The following is a 19665-nucleotide window of genomic DNA, read 5'->3' on the forward strand; positions in this document are numbered from 1 at the left end:
GCATTTCAAGTTTTGAACCTTTATGTTCTGGGGCTTCCCAGGTGGCTCAGTGGATAAAGAATCTACCTGCAGTGTAGGAGTTGCAAGAGACGACTTTGATCCCTGGGTCAGGGAGATCCCCTGAAGGAGGGCATGGCAACCTGCTCCAGTATTCTTTCCTGGAGAATGCCATGGACAGAGGAGCCTGGCAGGCTACAGTCCATAGGTCACAAGAGTCAGACACTACTGAAGCGGCTGAGCATGCATGCACCTTTGTGTTCAGCTTTCCAGGTTGATGCTCATATTCAGCATTCTAGATCAGTGGCAGCACACTTTTTCTGACAAGTGCCAGATAGTAACCATTTTAAAGCTTTGTGGGCCAGTTGGTCTCGGTTGTGGCTATTTAGCTTGGCCATTGTAGCATAGAACATAATACACAAATGAGTGTACATGGATGTGTTCCAATAAAACTTTATTTACAGAAGTTGGTAGCAGGCTGGATTTGGCCCATAGGCTGTAGTTTGCCAACTTTGTTTTAGATATTTTCTTTTTTCTCTCCTTCCTTTCTCCTTTCCTTCTTCCCTCCCTCCCTCCCATCCTCTCTCCTATCCTTCCTCCCTACTTCCCTTCCTTCCTTGCTTCCTTCTCTTTCTTTGCCTTTTTAATCAACCTCCTTTGAATTTTTTTAACTCTTGTGCTAGCCAGCCTACATTCTAGGTAGGTAGGCAACAGAAATATTGGAACAGACTAATATATCTCTCATGAAATGCAGACCAAAATATTAACTATTTCTTAATTTATATGATCTGCAAATTTAGTGAATAGGCTTTCTATGGACTCATTTACTTATTCAAAAGTAATTTTAAAAATTGTATTGATTATTTTCCTATCTAGCAGGGACTGGTCTCAGCACTGTTAGACAAGCAAGGTCCCTGCCATCATGCACTTCATGTGCCAGTCTTTGATTACAGTGTTTATAAGGACTCTATTAAGTACAGAGCCCTGGAACTCATTCATGATCAAGACAATTTAGAAGCATTATTCAACAGTCAGAATTGTAGATCCTCCAAACTTCTTTCTTTTCTAGCCTCCATTTCTCCCATCTTGTCCACAAAATTGTAGGAGATTCTCTCAGATTTATTGCTGAAATAAAAACATGTTTAACATTTGTCTTAATTTGTTGCATAGGAATCCTTGCCCAGCAAGATGTTAGGTTATTCTGGCATGGTTTTGTATTATCCCTAGCAAACCCACACTAGTGCCCAGTAATCACCTAAGTGTTTCAGAACCATTAAATATAAATAAATTCTAGATTTAAGCAATAACTATCAACAGTCATTCATAAGTTCACTGCTCTGTGGCTTGAAAGATCTAACTCATAGCTTTTTCTCTACTTTGAATTCCAGGCTGCCTTTGCTGGCCATGGTTTTCTGGCAGTTCCTCCTGATTTTCCCTGGTGTGTCAGTGTGGATGTACTCTGCACTTGGACTTCATGTGCTCTGCTTTCTGACTCGGAACCTGGAGAGTGATGGTCCTTTATAATCATCTCAGAGTTCTCCTCTCCTTACTAGCCTAAGCCTTTAGCTCCTTGATAAACATACTTTTCTTTCCTTTTCCCATTTAGAAATATCTCATTCATTCATCCATTCAACCAGTATTTATTGATTGCCCACTGTATGCAAGTCACTGTACCCAACTCAGGGTCATTTTCACTGAGGAAGTAGACAAAAACAAAAGAGTCTTGGTGTTTGGTTTTTTTCTTTTTTTTGATTGGATTGACTTTTTCATGGGAAACTACCTGACCTGGGGGTATGTGAGGAGGTTAAGGAAAAGAGTTACAAGCCCCTTGCCCAGAGTGTGTGTAGGCAAATTCATAGGAAAGTTCTTCATTATTGGAGCATAGAGTCAGTGCCATCTAGTTCACTAAGTTTCTAATAGATATTTCTGTGGGGCTCAGCCTGTGGTCAGTACTGAAGGGAAGTGTTGAGTTACAGTTTGACTTTGGCAAGACCTCCCTAAACCCCTGTAATATATCCCTTGTCTACTTTTTCAGTATTATTGTGAAGTTGAAGAGATGTGATGTGTGAATCATAAAGTATTCTACAGTTACAACTGCTTATTAATTTGGTTCATTTATAATTGAGCATGTACTTCCTGAGTGCCAGGCACTCTGCCAGATGCTGGGAATAAATTAAAAGGAATATATATGATCTAGTCCCTCAGTATATATGATCTGCTCTCTCAGTCAAGTAATAAGATAGACCTATGAACAGGCATCACAGTGCAGAATGATAAATGCAAAGGTAGATAGATGTACAAAGGATATAGGTAGCACTTGTATAGGTAGTGATGCCCTTTTCCTGAGGGCAGACTGGTGTCTGGGAAGTGTCACAGGGTAAGTGACTTTGAATTGAGTCTTAAGGTTGAGTCAGAGACTGCCAGGCAGGCTAAGCGGGATGGACTTTCCAGGCAGAAGGAACAACACATGCAGAGATAAGGGCTAAGTGATAGCAGTGGAATCATCTGCCACGGTACTTAGAACAGCTAGAAGTAAGACCATAGGGGGAGGCAGGGTTCTACGTGGGAAGGACCCTGTAAGGCAATTCTAGGGAGCTCATAGTGTTTTCTAAAGGCCATTGAAGGATTTCAAGTAGAGGAATGCTCAGTTTACATGAGCAGTTTAGATGGACCATTCTCATGGGATGGGGATGAATTGGAGAGGAGAGGTTAGCGATGGTTCTTAATGTTTTGATCCCTTTGAGAACTGGATGAGAAACCATGCTCCTCTCCCTCAAAATGCACTTCTCACTTCTGGAGATTTCTAAAAGAAATATTTGGGAGTGGAGAGAAATAGATATTTGAAAAAGGAGGATATTGAGTACTCTGTGGAATGTGGGAATTGATGGAAAAGGAGGCACCTGTCACCTTGGTTTCTGCTTTGGATGAACCATTGGATGAGTGGGTCTGCAGTTCAAAGACATCTGGCAGCATTTGCTTGGTAGTTAAAATAATGAATGTGACTGAAACTGCTTGAGGAAAGGAGTTAAAGTGAAGGGATAGAAGGACAAGTCCCTCACTCAGGATACCAGCATTTAAGATGTGGGGAGGAGGAATGAGGATCCAGGCAAGAAGACTGAAAGGTATTGGAGAAGTTGCCTGGTTTTCTTCTCTCAGAGAGGTGCTCTGTGTCTGTCCTGCCTGCTCAGAATGGGCAGAGCCTAGAGAGAAAAGAAACCTCTTTGTTGCTGAGGCTTTGCTATCAGCTGCCTCATTCACCATTCCTGGTGAACTGCTTCTCCTGTTTGGTATTTCTCTAGCAAGAAGCCTGCTCAGCTGGCATGTTACAGTGTCTTCCACTCTTGTCAGTGTTGGTGTTTCAGGGTAGAGAGCAGGGCTGTTGGTGCCGGTGTTGGTGCAATAAGGCTGTTGGCCTCATTGGCTGACTATTCTGTTCTCTTCAGCTCTCGGAATGTCATCTTCAGAGGCACAGTGAGGCTTCAGAGCCAGGAAGTTATGGTTCACTTAAGCTCTGTCACCAGTCGTGTGACCTTAAGCCACTTGAATTTTGGTTTTCTCATCTATAACATAGGGATGACAATACCCATCCTAAAGAGTTGTTTGAATGACTAGAAATAATCACATGTAAAGCACAGTAGCATATGATGAAGAACTTCTCTGTGGAGTTGGGTCTTGGGCTCAATGAAAGGCAGGAAATTTGCCATAGAGGTACTGAGCAACTCACCACTCACGAAGTACTGACAGAGGCTGGCTGGCCGCCCATCAGGGATTCTGTAAAGGGTCATTAGATTATATTGCTTCCAGGTTCCTGTCAGCCATGTGATTTCCAAGGTTCTAGAAACTTTAGGCTTATCTTCAGAGCAAGTAATGTACTTTGAAGTAGGATTTGAGCCAGGCTTTGGATAGTGGATAGAGGAGAAAAAAAAGAAAAGATATTCTAAGCAGGGATCACGCTTGAGCAAAGGCACAGAGGGGACACATGGAGGGGAGCTTGGAGATCACGGCTGCTTCTCTACCACTTCATCCCCTGATCCTGACCACATTCTATGCAGTGCCTTGAGCCCCACTCTAGGAGAGTCCCACTTGTAGCTGGCTGCTGGGTGTGGGCCCCAATCCTCAGGTGGAGGAGGCAGTAAATTAGTGGTAACAGTAAACAAGTCACCCAGTCAGGGATGCCCCTGGCTGCTTGTAAGTAACTGTTATAAACCTTGGGTGTCTGGGGCTGTCAGAAATGCACGCGAGCACTCTGAGCGCCTCTCATATACACAATTAAAACAATAAAACACGGCAGAAACGTAGCCAGAGCAGGCTATAAATCAGCTTCTCTTCTCAGCTCCAAGTGGCGGCTGAATAAAGATGAGTTGTGCAGAAGCTGGGTTGGCACAGGGCCCTTCCTGGGATAGGGGCCTGCTTTGCCCCACTGGACCTGCCAAGGCCAACCCTAACCCCACCCCCAGCCCGGGTGGCCCTCTTCCCATAGCTCCAAGGGCTGCAGGTCCTGGCCTGCTCCAGCTGACCTCCCCATCTCTGTGTCTTCAGATGGGGGACAGGACGATGCAAGCTGGCACATCATAAACCAGTGGACAAGTGCCCTGGAGTTCAGGAGATGGCTAGGAGTCCCCACTGGCGGTAATGGAACTGCTCTTGATAATATTTTTCCCTCTCCCCAGGACATTGCTAAGGAGTAGTCTTACCTTAGCTCATCTATTCAATATAAGTTAACACCCAGCACCCACTGCATGCCCAGGCCTACCCAGGCACAGCAGAGAGAATCTGTGCCCTTGGAGACAAACTCAAATGGGAATAATAATGGTCCCAAGGACATAACGGAGAAGGCAATGGCACCCCACTCCAGTACTCTTGCCTGGAAAATCCCATGGACAGAGGAGCCTGGTAGGCTGCAGTCCATGGGGTCGCTAAGAGTCGGACTCGACTGAGCAACTTCACTTTCACTTCTCACTTTCACGCATTGGAGAAGGAAATGGCAACCCACTCCGGTGTTCTTGCCTGGAGAATCCCAGGGACGCGGGAGCCTGGTGGGCTGCCGTCTGTGGGGTCGCACAGAGTCGGACACGACTGAAGTGACTTAGCAGTAAGGACATAAGAATCACCTATCTCAGAGTCCAAAGAGTGGCTTGGCCATCACCTGTGTGACCTTGGGCAATTCTCTATCTCTCTGAGCCCTGATTTTCTCATCTATAGAGAATAAGATTTTTTACATCACAGATGTAGCTTGTCAAAAACACAGATTCCTGCCCCATTCCCAGATCCTGAGATTTTAATTCAGTGTGTCTGGGGTTGGACCTGAAATTTTGCATTTCTAACAGGCTCGCACTCTTTGAGTAGATGATCTAGGCTATTTGTGCTTGAACTGCTTTAAAAAAATTCATCTGGACCTTCTCCTTGGAAGAGACTCTTTTTTTCACTTGAAGTTTCATTCCTAGAGAGTCTGTGTGCTTAAGCATGGTATTATGGGTGTACAGAACACTTAATAGCTGTGACACCTAGGGCAATTTTCTGTACCTCTTAGAGGCTTTGTCTCCTTATATGTAAAATAAACATTAGTGGGAGAGTTAGAAGTAGTATGTTTATCCTTAGCCTAAAACCTAGAACATAGAAGGGATTCCATTAATGTAAATTTCTGTTTTTATATCATCATCATTATCATCATCATACTCTTATAAAACTTCATTCAGTGTCTCTGACACAGCCTTCCAGTGCTTCAGTGTCTCTACCACAGCCTTCAGCGGTAGCAAACTGTTATCTGTGAAGAGCCAAACATTATCTTCAAGTTCAAGGAATGGCTTGGCCATCACCGGTGTGACCTTGGGCAATTCTCTTTATCTCTCTGAGCCTTGATTTTCTCTTCTGTGGAGAATAATATATTCTATACCATAGGCTTATTACGAAGATCAAATTAAAATACTTATTAAATACTTGAGAAAATACAAGGTATCATACACATACAAGGTGCTGGCAATAATAATAATAAAGATTGATGACATGACCAAGACTATGTTTGACAAGGGTCCAGTCAGAGATGCTGATAACAAGGACTAGCAGAGCTCAAAGAAGAGAATCTATCTGAAGCTTCAGGAAATAAAATGGTATTTGAGCCTTGAAGTATAAGAAGGTTTTATAGAGCAACTGAGTTTTATAGCAACTGAGTATAAATTGTGTGTAATCGGAGAAGGGTATGAGCTTCCCTGGTGGCTCAGCTAGTAAAGAATCCACTGCAGTGTGGGAAACCTGGGTTCTATCTCTGGGTTGGGAAGATCCCCTGGAGAAGGGAACAGCTACCCACTCCAGTATTCTGGCCTGGAGAATTCTGTGGACTGTATAGTCCATGGGGTCGCAAAGAGTCGGACATGACTGAGCAACTTTCACTTTCACTTTTTCAGAGAAGGGCCTATGTTATGTCCAGAATTTTCAGAGGTGGGAAATGGAAAAAATATATTTCGGGGCAGCGAGTAAATTTGTTAGGGTGAAGCATCCATACAGCAGAATATTCATTTTAGAGGGTAATGAGCAATAAAGGTGCTGCTTTAAAGTGAGTAGGCTGGGGCCAGATCCAGATGCTTGGACTTAATCTCTTAGGCAGAGAGGAGCCTTGCAGGTCCTAGAGGAGAGGGTGCTACAGGAACTGACTCCTTCCACAGTGGAGAAGCAGGGGGAAAGTGATGGTGATAAGATGTGATGATAATAGCTGCAGCAGCAGGTTACATTTATTGGTACTTAATTTATTGCATCCCTCAGCAACCCTGTGACGTAGTTTCATTCCTAGAATGAGGGAAACTGGGGCAGAGAGATGATGTCAAATACCAGCAGAACCATCTCATGCTCTCCAGAGAACCCAGCACCCATGTCAGCCAATATGTGCCCCACACTTGGCTCAAAACCTCTGACTTGTCCCAAGTCTTGGAAAATTTGGGAATCTGCCAGGCCAAAAGCTATTTGGGCAAGTTATTATTTTTAATAATGTCCCTGCCTCTTCCTCCTCATTGTCAGAGCCTTGTCACACCTTCAGCACCAGTGGTTCTACATGTCATTTCTCAGCAGTGTCACCCCCTGTAGAATCACTTGAATGGACAATGCACTATCTATCCTTTAGGCCTTTTGGCCAACTTCAGGATTAAGTATAGCAGCTAGTTAGGTTAATTGTTTCCATCCTTTTAGCCCTCCAAATCTATATATATGTTTGACTAGGAGGAGATAGACTAGTTGACATGTTTTATTAAAAATAATAAATTTGATGCATTTATAAAAATAAGGCAAAAATGGGATGGGGTGGCAAAGAACTATAGTCTTGTGATTTTTAACTGATTTACATATTTTGTATATAAATATTTTTTCATCAAAAGTTCCAAATCAGGGGTGGGTCCCACACACCACACAAAATATATTAGAGACATTTATATGGATAGCAGGAAGGGAGACAGAGAGCTGAAATTTTCCAGGCACCCAGTGATTGATGGGGGCTGAGGCTCCCCCTGACGCTTTATTGAGTTTCCGATGATTATCTCTCGCCGAGACATTTTTTACAGATGACGGTCGAGCTGTCACAATGGACCATGGGGGAAAAAAAAACCAACAATAATAACACTTTAATCTTTTTACTGCACTGCTCCCTAGTATCTCAGATTCATCTTCCCTGACGCACGCAGTTCATTATTCTGCCCCTCCCTGGATGGGAAATAAAGGGAAATAAATATATATGTAGACACACTTACCCACATACATACACACACACCGAGTGTATATAAGAGACCACCCCAGAATCAGAGAGGTGCAGAATTTATTGTTCTTTTTGCAAGTGTTGAGGTTTATTAGTAGAGATGCTGGGTTGGCTTGGAATTGGCTATTAATTACAGCATTTTGTATTTGTTTTTTATTGCAAGTTTTTAGCATCTTGAAGAAAAGGCAGAAGAAAGGCAAGCAGGTGTAGAGATGAGGAGCACAGAGGGACCAAGTTTGGCCAACTGAGTAGCACAGCTGGCAAAGGGGACAGGCTCCTTCCTTGTATTGCGGCCCTGCCCAGAGGAGCCCCAGACCTGGAAGAACTCTGCTTTGGTCAGGATCAGCGTAGGGGCAGGGGGATGGGAGATGGTGAGCCCAGGGTAATTATAGGACAAATCACAGGGCTCTGGATACCAGGGAGGATTAGGAGAGATGGGAAGTGGTGGAAGTGTTGGTGGGTCTCTGCTGCTGCTGCTGCTAAGTCACTTCAGTCATGTCTGATTCTGTGTGACCCCAGAGATGGTAGCCCCCCATGCTTCCCCATCCCTGGGATTCTCCAGGCTAGAACACTGGAGTGGGTTGCCATTTCCTTCTCCATGGTGGGTCTCTAGCTAACAGTATAACATAACAGTAACAGATTCCTAAGAGTTTGCCCATGATTAGATTTTGGTTATGTGCAGGTGAGACGTGGGCTCTGGAAAGCTCTACCTGAGTCTGTGGTCAGATGAATGTCCTAGGCCAGAGAAGATGCCACACTGACTGTCTGGGGTCACAGGCAGAGTCAGCAACCTTTCATCTTAAGGTTCCAGGCCAACCTTCCTGCTCTCCCCCTTCTCTTCCTTGGGATGAGAGAAGATGGGCTTGGGGGTCCCTCTATGGGAAGGCTGCCCTTGACGTGTCTCCAGTAGAGTAAGTGCTAGCTCAGTCTTCTCTTTAATTCATCAAACCTTTCTGAGCTTCTGCTATGTGTTGCAGCGAAGGCAATGGCACCCCACTCCAGTACTCTTATCTGGAAAATCCCATGGACAGATGAGCCTGGTGGGCTGCAGTCCATGGGATCGCTAAGAGTCAGACATGACTGAGCGACTTCCCTTTCACTTTTCACTTTCATGCATTGGAGAAGGAAATGGCAACCCACTCCAGTGTTCTTGCCTAGAGAATCCCAGGGACGGGGGAGCCTGGTGGGCTGCTGTCTATGGGGTCGCACAGAATCGGACATGACTGAAGCGACTTAGCAGCAGCAGCAGCAGCTATGTGTTGGGTCTCATGTTACACTATGATTAGGTATAATGAGGTAAACAGGGTCCTGTTCTTAAGGAGAAATCTTCTAGTCTATGGGCAGGGAGCATGGTGTTTGTGAGAACCATTTTTAAGTGGAGTCTAGCCCTCCAGCCATAGACCAGCCTAGATGACCATTCTCTAGATGAAGGGCAAAGAGATCTGTAAGACACAGGGTCTTTCAAGATCTTCTTTTCTATTTGGAGAGACGTATTTATGGAACACCTGCAATGCTCAAGAGTGTATGCATGAAACAGTCTGAAAATACAAAAGATTATGTAAGAGAAAATGTTAACCAATTTGATGTGGACTGCACAATACTAGAAGGCAGAGAGGAGAGGGAGATCAGTGAAAATCAGACTTCTTGAGTTGTAAAGAATGGATAAAACGTAGATAAACAAAAGGAAGAAATAGTGAAGCTGTGGTATCACATAGAGAACAGAGTAAAAGCCTTGGAGGTAAACAAACTAGCTTGGTTATTGACTGCCACCATGAGCAGAAATAGGCTACATAACCTCTCTAAGTGCCAACTTCTTTTACTAAATAAGAATAATGACAGCCTAGTGTGATTCTTTCAAGGAAAATAGTTGTAAAGTTCCTCACACAGTACCTGGCACATAGTAAGTGCTCAGTAAATGGAGGCCATTATTTTCTTATTACTCCGAGTTTTAAACACACACACATGACTCTTAGTCCTGGGATATTAGCCTTCAGAACTCACCTGTGATCCTCCACTAAGTATAAAATGGGCTCTCTGCAATGAGCCTTACCTGTCCTACAGTGTTACCATAAGAGGTGGTTCTGGCCGTGGTTAGAGTGGCATCAGAAAGAGGAAAGGGGGCTGCACCGGTGGTACAGTAGTTAAGAATCCACCTGCAGTGCAGGAGACATGGGTTCAATCCCTGTTCTGAGAAGATCCTACATGCCGTGGAACAACTAAGCCTGTGCGCCACAACTACTGAGCCCGTGCTCTAGAGCCTGTGAGCTGCAACTGCTGAGCACATGTGCTACGACTGCTGAAGCCCGTATACCCTAGAGCCTGTGCCCTGCAACAAGAGAGGCTGCCACAGTGAGAAGCCTGAGCACTACAAGGAGGAATAGCCACTGCTCGCCGCAACTAGAGAAAGCCCACAAACAGCAACAAAGGCCTAGTGTAACCAAAAATAAATATGGTAAATAAATACATAAATTTTTTAAAAAGAGGAGGAAAGGGCACAAGAATAAATTTGTATTGCACCTTAAAATGGCAACCCACTCCAGTATTCTTGCCTGGAGAATCCCATGGACAGAAGGAGTCTGGCGGGCTACAGTCCATGGGGTCACAAAGAGTTGGACAGGACTGAGTGACTTCATACACATACACAGTACATGGCGGGCAATATGCTCAGTTCCTTACACTTTTTAATAGAACAGCTTTATTGAGTAATTTACATACCACATAGTTTACTCATTTAAAGTGTGTAATTTTGTGGTTTATAGTATATTCACAAGAATTGTGCTGCTCTTACCACAATTTTAGAACATCGCCCCATAAAGAAACCTCATACCCGTTATCAGTCATTCTCCACTTCTCTTTACGCTCTCTAGCTCTACACAACCACTAATCTACTTTCTGTTTCCATAGATTTACAATTCATATAAATGGAATCATGCAATATGTGATCTTTTGTGGCTGAATTCTTTTTGACTTGTTTTCAAGGTTCGTCCATGTTGTAGCATGTATCAATACTTCACTCCTTTTCATAGCTGAATAATATTCTATTGATGGCTGTACCACATTTAGTTTATCCAGTTATCAACTGAGAGACATTTTGGTTGTTTTGACTTTTGACTATCATGAATAATGCTGCTGTGAATGTTTTTGTACCAGTTTTTGTGTGAACATAGTGTTTTTTATTTTCTTGGGTGTATATCTAGGGTTGCTGGCTCATATAGTAACTCAGTACTTGGCCTTTTGAGGAACTATGAGACTGTTTTCCAAAGTGACAGCACCATTTTACATTCCCATCAGTCATGCGTGAGGGGTCCAGGTTCTCCACATCCTCAGCAGCACTTGTTATTGCCTGTCTTTTTTACTTTAACCGTTCTAGTGGATGTGATGTGGTATCTCATGGTTTTGATTTGCTTTTCCCTGATGGCTGATGATGTTGAGCATCTTTTCATGTGCTTTTAGGCCATTTGTATATCTTCTTTGGAGAAATACTTTCTCAGATTCTTTTTCCATTTTTAAATTGGTTTTGCTGTTCAGTCTTGTGAGGTAGGGTGATGATATCTATCTTGCAGATGAGAAAACAGATTCTCAAAGATGTTAATCTGATCAAAGTTGTACAGGGGGTTTTGCTTACCAGTCTGACTGACTGTGACCTTTTTGCTCTTTCTGATACACAGTGCTGCCTACTGAGGATCCCTGGTAGGATCCTTTCATGGCGGTGGGGAGTTCTCACTAGCAGGAAGGGAGGAATTAACAGTTTATTTAGAGACATTAGGACCAGGTAGGAGAGCCTCTGAAAGTCAACAGGGGAATGTGGATATATTACAGGTTACAGAACAGGGGAGGATATTTTAGTTTGAAAATTACATGTTAGTTTGTACCGTTTCCTAGGTATAGTCATTTCCTGTGCCCCTCACTGTATCACATCATTTCAATGTTCACAGCAATACAATCTATAGATATCAGTCCTCCCATTTTATCAGGGAGAAATTTGAAGCTCAGAGGTCTGGAATAATTTTCCAGCATCACCAGGTTTAGAATCCAGGTCTTTCCAGCTTGGTATTCTGAACTCTTCCCTTTCAGCGATACTTCGTAAAAGATTCTTTCAGTGTTATTTGCAGCATTTGTAAGCTCTTCAGGGCAGGGCCTCTTTATTGCCATGGCCCAGCCCATGGAAAGTATGCAATACTTTGCTGGATAAACAAGGAAACAGACTAGAGTATATGGTACAGGAAGACCTAATTTAAGCTGGATTTTGGCAGGGAGAGGAGTTTGAGTGAGACATGAGAGGTCTCCAGTATCCCAAGACTTGGTGTCTTAGGGGGTTTTGCTTTAACTTTCTACATATGGGATTTGGGAAGAACATTCTGGTGCCCAGACATCCTTGGCTTCCCTAGAGCGGAATCAGGCATTTGGAAATGGGATGGGTTTGGCCAGCCTTGCATCTTTCTTGTGATTATGGTTTCAGTGTGTCTGCCCTCTGATGCCCTCTCGCAACACCTACCTTCTTACTTGGGTTTCTCTTTCCTTGGACGTGGGGTATTTCTTCACGGCTGCTCCAGCAAAGCGCAGCCGCTGCTCCTTACCTTGGACGAGGGGTATCTCCTCACCGCTGCCCCTCCTGACCTTGAATGTGGAGTAGCTCCTCTCGGCCCTCCGCTCCTTGGACATGGGGTTGCTCCTCCCAGCCGCTGCCCCTGGCCTCGGGCGTGGGGTTGCTCCTCCCAGCCACTGCCCCTGGCCTCGGGCGTGGGGTAGCTCCTCCCGGCTGCCGTCCCTGAGAATTAGAATGCGAAGGGCCCTCAGAGACTAGTCCAGTGCTTCTTACAAGTTACCCACATGATTCTCATGCCACTAAAGTTTATGAACCATGGATATGAGAAAAACTCCTCACTTTAAAAATAAGGAATCTGGGACATGGAAGGATTGAAATACATAGCAAGTTTAGTGAAAACCATTTTTAAATCCAATTCACTTTTCTCCTGGTCTTTTGTTCTTGCTGTTCCCCATGCTGCTTAATTTGTCAACAAAAACTGTTGCCTGCCTGTAGCTTTCAGGACAGAGTCGAAACCCCTTTCAGGATCAGGCCTCTGTCTACCTGGGCAATCTCATCTGCGCCCATTGCTCCACCCGCCTTCATTCAGCATTCCAGATTCATTGGAGGACCAGTTTTCTTGTACAGACAGGTAATGCAGTTTCACCCACTGTCATTTGCAAATACCACTTCCTTTCCTTGAATGCTCCTCTACCTCGTCCTCCAGACAATTTCTGCCTGGGGAGATTCCTCCCCAAGCCGCCTGACATGTGTCCATCTTTGCTGCCATCAGACCGTGTGCACACATGCCTCTCATAACATTCACTGTGCTGAGGTGCTCAGTGGTGGCATGCTCCAGGGCAGGGGGTGAATGAGGGCTCCTCTGTGCTCATGGCTGAAGCTGCATGAAATACTGAAGTGATGCTGGGTAGGATACATATAGAAAATGTTATGGACTAGTTTCTGTCATCCATGAGGAAACTGGGGAGTCAGAAGGGAAATTATAACACAAAAAGGTATTACACAAAGTGTTGTAGACAATAAACAAACAAGTGATAAATAGATACACACGATCAGCATGACAGGCTTCCAGAGCAGAGCTGGGGGACAGGACCTCCTGGAAGATGAGGCCTTGAATTGGACTTTGAAGAACAGTAAGGGCTTAGAGAGAAATGAGGGCCATCCAGGCTGGGCAAGGGAATGAAAAGCTTGCCTGCCCCAGGGACAGTGATCCAGTGCAAGGAGTCCCCCTCTTGACCCATCCTCTGGCTAAAGACAAGCACAACAGTGCCTGCAGAAGCTGAGGAGGTAGCTTGGTGATGCACTAGGAGTGAGGATTTGGCAAGGTAGTAGATACATAACACCTCATGGGAAGGAAGCTGAGAGCCCAGAGTCTTCCTCCTGGAGACTCTCCGTAAGAACTTAGCTTAGTCCCTGAGCTTCATGCCAGGTGGGCTGATGCTGGGGTATGTGAGGATTGAGCCTGTGGGCACTGGCAGAAGCTGTGCAATATGGAAGATGGAGCCAGGCCGGCTCAGGACCGATTAGCCATCTGAGCTGGGCAGGCCACCCAGCCTCTTTACCTCTGTCTCCTCTTCTGTTTAATAGAATAATACTTGACCTGTCTGTCTTAGGCTCACCTGGGGTAAGGGGACAATTGCCTTGAAGCGCTCTCTAAACCTTAGGTGCTGCACAAATGTAAGGGTTCTCCTCATGTTCAACAGGTTAGTCATAAAAGTTCCCCCTCATGGAGACATGCTCCTGTTTTTAAAGGCACTCCATGGCAGTAGATGACACGAGTTCCTGGGTGTGGCACGTAGAGCCTGAGCTTGAGAAGAGATTGTTAGCTAGGGTTGCCTTTCCTCCACACAAGGCAATGATAATAAAGCTTTTGTTACTGGGAGACCACTCATTTTGCCTCACTTAGCTTTTTTCAAAGTCTCCTCCAATAGACAGCAATGTGAGGACAAGAACCATGTGTGATTCACTTTTGTATCCCCAGTGCCGACCCCAGGGGAGGAAGCAGCATTACTAAATGTTTGTGGTAATATTTTTTTTAAATCTGTTATCAGATTTAATTCTCATTTAATATTCAAATTATTGTTTGTCGTGCCCATTTTACAGATAGAAGACCTTAGTAAGTAGCAGAGCTAAGATTCAGGACTGTGTGAGTCCTTTACCTTTGATTACTGTTTCTCATCATGTGAGGCAGTGATTTGGGGGCAGAGGGGCGTTGTCTTGTTTTGTTTTGCAGTTTCAGCAGTGCTAGCCCTCTCCAGTGTTCTTGCCTGGAGAATCCCAGGGACGGGGGAGCCTGGTGGGCTGCCGTCTATGGGGTCACACAGAGTCGGACACGACTGAAGTGACTTAGCAACAGCAGCAGCAGCAGCTAGTGGTCAGGCTATAGGGAGGGCTTCGGGGACCCCTTTTACATCTCCTGACTCCTTGACACTGCTGAGTGCAGGAAATCCTGCTGTGTGTACATCAGCTGCACACCTACCACGGCTCCCAGGCTGACCCTGGCCACAGCACCCCAGCATAGACTTTGCAGCCTCAAAAGGCAGAGGTGGGAACAGAAGGATGACAAAGTAATGCTGTGTGATTCTCTCTGTGGCCACAGGGGTGAAGGGACAGGGATGGCTGGCCTGGAGGGGAAGCAGGAGCTTGAGCTCATCTCCCCCTGTGCTGGAGATGGGCTGGTGGATGTCTTTGTTGGGAAGGGGATGGTTCACTGGCTGAGGACCAGCTGTACACACTGGCCTCAAAAGACCACTGTGATGGCCAGCTGGTGAGCTGGCCCTGAATGAGTCACTTTAGCTTCTGTAGGTTTGCTTCCGCTTTCTCCACAAGAGCAAATAAGAACATGAGAGTGTATGCTGCACACACCTCCTCTTTCCCACCTTTAGACACTTTTTTTTTCTGATAGAGATCTAATGATCTCGGGGTTTCAGTAAGATCTCCTGGGACAGGGCTTCTAAAACTGGGTAACAAGGGGAAAAGAGCTTACTGCTAAGAACACAAAATGGGTCTAGCCGACCTGGACAGGGTCCTAGTTCCAGCACTGACTGGCTGTGCACCTTGCTCTATTTCAGCTTCCCCATCTGTAACATGGGGAGAGTGAACTTCCACCTCACAGGGTCATTCTGAAGTAAATAAGTAAAGGGAATGCTTTACATGTTGTTATGTACTGTTCAGTTCCAGAGTGTTCCATGGAACACCAGTGCTGCAGGATTTTAACAGGGGGTGGGTGGGGAGGCTGCCAGACATAAAACTGCTGAGTAATAACCAAATTAGGGCTTCTCTGGTGGCTCAGTGGTGAAGAATCTACCTGCCAATGCAGGAGATGTGGGTTCGATCCCTGGGTCAGGAAGACCCCCTAGAGAAGGAAATGGTATCCCACTCTAATGTTCTTGCCTGGGAAATCCCATGGTCAGAGGAGCCTGGTGGGCTACAGTCCATGCGGTCACAAAAGACATAGCAACTAAACAACAATACCAAATTAAATAGATGGTTCTTACTCAGAACTGTGCTTTTTGGAGGGGAAAAGTATATGCAGAAATTCCCAGACCTTTTATTGTAGAGAGAGTACACTTTTGGAAGCACAAGACTAGACAGTAAGAATAATAACTGACAGTGGCTAAGAGGTACTCTTAGGTCCTGTTCCAAGCCCCTTTACTCACAGTGTCTCATTTAATCCTTATGATATCCCATGAGAGAACGTGTTAATCATCTCTACTTACAGGTAAAGAAACTTGGCACAGAGAGGTTAAGTAAGTTACCCAAGATTACACAGTCAGTAAAGTGAGAACTGGGACCCAAACACAAGTGATCTGGCTCCAGAGCGCACTTATTTAACAGCTATACTCTCCTTCCTCCATTAAATACTGTTGGCTGGTGGTATTATTATTATTCCAAAACAGGGTAATAGTACGGCCTTAATTATGTATTATGTATGCATTTGCTGATTCAACAAGTGTTTGTCATGCGTTTATTTATGGCCAGACACTGGGAGTATAACTGTGGGGAAGACAGTCACACTTCCTTTCCTTATTGTGCTTTTGGTCTAGTGGGTAACATAGTCAGGTAATCAGGTGATTGCAATGGAATGGGTAATATATACTGTAATTGGGAGATGCCTGAAGTGCTAGGGAAGCTCTTGGGAGGAATAACTACCTCAAACTTAGCAAGAATCACTGGAGGAAGTGACTTTTAATCAGAGGCCTAAAAGTGAATTGAAGTTAGTCAACTGATGGCGTGAGAGAGAGGGAAATGTTCCAGGCAGTAGAATAGTATTTGCAAAAGCTCAGAGGCTAGAAGGAGCATTGGGAAGGGGATGGTGAGAGATGAGACCTCAGAGGGGAGCAGGGACCCTCTTCATGGACATTCCTTACTAGCTGGGCTGTGACACTGCCACTATGCTGATGTTTGTCCCTGAACCAAATAGCCCAGCTGTGCCCCTTGAGTTCTTGTGCTTTTTATGGTAAGCGTCCCATGTATAACCCTGTCTCACACTTACGATTTGTCCATTCAGTGGTCTGATTCTTGCATCAGATGTTAACTTCTTAGAGTCAAGAAGGGTGTCTTGTTCATTAGTATATCTCCAGAAGCTTCCACCATGCATGGTGTTCATTAAGAATACATTTTGAATGGATGATATCTTTTCTTTGTAAAATGAGTTATACCCTTCCTGCTTTCTTAAACCAACTACCACTTTTCCTCATGTTCATCACTGTATCTAGCAATTAATGTCCTGTGTGGCAATTCAGTGGTGCCCTACTGGCTCTTGAGGCACTGTTCTCTCTGGCTTCCTCTTTCAGGTTTTTGTTGTACTGTTATTTTCCCTCCCCGCCTGGTGAGCTCTGGACTGTAATCTGCATACTTGATTCTGAAACCTTCTTCCCAGCCTTCTAGTTTGCTTCTTCTAATCTGCAGTAGGCTGGAAACAAAATCCCTTACCATGATTTGATAAGACTGTTTTCAACTAAGAGTTTGAGTTAATCTTTGAGTTAGGTCCTAAAGTTAGGTCCTGCGTGAGAAACATGCAGATACCATTGCACATTGGACATATATATTAGCTAATCAGAGGCCTTCTTTCTGTTTACCCTACTCCAGGAGAGGTCAGGTAACACTCCAGGGGTAGGGGTCATCAGTTGGGAGAGCCTCTGACAGGTGCAGAAGAGCTGATGGACCACTGATTCACCAGACCATAAGGAAGTGTGGTCTGTTCTCCAATTACACACTCCAACAACTTCATTTTGACCAAACATTTGAAATACTACCACCTAAGCCATCTTATCTGGGTGTTACCTACAAACCTCAGGCCGATCTCTGTTAGGGCAGGTTCCATAGAGAGTATGCTGGCACCTTCACTTGAGCAGGGAAAGAAGAGAGAGTGTAAGCCAAGGCTAGGACCAGAACATCTGGGCTCTGATTCCTTCATTTGCAAAATGAGGGTGAAAGCATGATGTGATGGGGAAATAGCGTGAGGACTCAGATTAGACCTGGACTCTAATCCTCACACAACCACTTATTAGCTGTATGACCTCTGTACTTTAGCTTTCTCATCTATAAAACGAGAATTATAATGGCCTGTTTCCCTGGTGGCTCAGTCAGTAAAGAATCCACATGCAATGCAGGAGACCCAGGTTCAATCCCTGGATTGGGAAGATCCCCTGGAGAAGAAAATGGCAACCCACTCCAGTATTCTTCTCTGGAGAATCCCATGGACAGAGGAGCCGGGCGGGCTACAGTCCATGGGGTCATAAGGAGTCAAACATGATTGAGTGGCTAAGCAACAACCACTATATAAAGTAGTTAGGGGAATTACATAGATTGTGTGAAGTGACCATGTCAGCCAGAGAGCAAAGAAGGTCAGTTGTTCTTCAGTTGTTCATTTGTGTCCAGCTCTTTGCGACCCCATGGACTGCAGCACGCCAGGTTTCTCTGTCCTTCACCATCTTCTGGAGCTTGCTCAAACTCCTGTCCATTAAATCAGTGATGCCATCCAACCATCTCATCCTCTGTCATCCCCTTCTCCTCCTGCCTTCAATTTTTCCCAGCATCAGTGTCTTTTCTAACGAGTCAGCTCTTTGCATCAGGCGACCAAAGTATTGGAGCTTCAGCATCAGTCCTTCCAATGAATATTCAGGATTGATTTCCTTTAGGATTGACTGGTTTGATCTCTTTGCAGTCCAAGAGATTCTCAGGAGTCTTCTCCAACATCACGGTTCAAAAGCATCAATTCCTCGGCACTCAGCCTTCTTTATGGTCCAACTCATATCCATATGTGACTACTGGAAAAATCATAGCTTTAACTAGATGGACCTTTGTTGGTGAAATAACATCTCTGCTTTTTAATACACTGTCTAGGTTTGTCGTCGCTTTTCTTCCAAGGAGCAAGCATCTTTTAATTTCATGGCTGTGGTCACCATCTGCAGTCATTTTGGAGCCCAAGAAAATAGTCTGTCACTGTTTCCATTATTTCCCATCTATTTGCCATGAAGTGATCTAGGTGAAATCTCTGTTAGGTTTAGGAAGAAGCGTGACAGTCTTCTGGCTTTGAATGACTTTTCAATAGGAAGTTCAGTTTTGTAGGAGGAGCAAATACATAAACTCCATTCCAAGACATCTTGGAAAAGAATGGCTTAAGAATTGTCTGGTGGTTTTGACTACACAGGCAAGGTTCTCTCTTGACTGAATTACATGCCTTTATCCAGTAGGAGGTAGGAGGAGCCTGCCCTCTGCAGGGCCTGTGCCATGGACTCAGGGAGGAGCAGGTACAAGTAGGTAGGACCCAAATTCCACCTCCAGTGAACTAAGCTCAGGAAGGAACATAAGGCAAGTACTCTGATAATTTCTACATGAGACAGAAAGAAACCCCATCACCTTCGCAGGATAGATATTGTTCTGTGGGGGCTTGGTTCCCAAGGAAAGGCCCCAGAATTTAGGTAGCCTTCCAAATATTGTCCATACTGGGACTGTTGAGGACAGCAAGCATAAGTCATGACTACCCCGATGAACAGGGACATGTGTAATCACTAACCCAGAGGGTCCTGTAAAGTGATGCAACTGATTTTAGGTTCTTTTGTATCAATTTAGAGAGAGAGAGAGTCACTAATAATAACACTTGAGTGAGCCTAGGGGTTTTTGGTTCTTTGACACATGCAATACTTGTCCTTTCTGCCTTCAAAAAATGCTCACAGTACATTTATTAAGGGAAAAAAGGCAGATTACAAAATTGCAATGTATTAAATTCCAAATTTGTAAGATATACATGTAGGATATATATGCAGGTATCTTTTACCTACTAAAGTCCATATCAATATCAATATAGATATCAGAGGACATATACCAGAATATTAAATGCCATTTCTCAAGTTGCTGAGATAATCATGCTTTTTCTCCTTTA

General features: G+C 44.6%; 1 protein-coding gene across 2 annotated transcripts in view; it reads left to right on the plus strand.

Moving 5' to 3' along the window:
* The window catches only part of CLPB (caseinolytic mitochondrial matrix peptidase chaperone subunit B), a 148696-nt gene that overhangs the window by 58257 nt on the left and 70774 nt on the right, over window positions 1-19665 (plus strand). The window contains exon 5 of one of the 2 annotated variants that reach the window (XM_006064697.3): window positions 4537-4626. The exons of the other annotated variant lie outside the window; for it this stretch is intronic. Within the exon in view, the coding sequence (XP_006064759.3) occupies window positions 4537-4626 (90 nt within the window). The remainder of the gene's footprint in view (window positions 1-4536; window positions 4627-19665) is intronic. 2 annotated transcript variants of the gene reach the window in all.

Source organism: Bubalus bubalis, chromosome 16 (genome assembly GCF_019923935.1).
Source record: "Bubalus bubalis isolate 160015118507 breed Murrah chromosome 16, NDDB_SH_1, whole genome shotgun sequence".
NCBI lineage: Eukaryota > Metazoa > Chordata > Mammalia > Artiodactyla > Bovidae > Bubalus > Bubalus bubalis.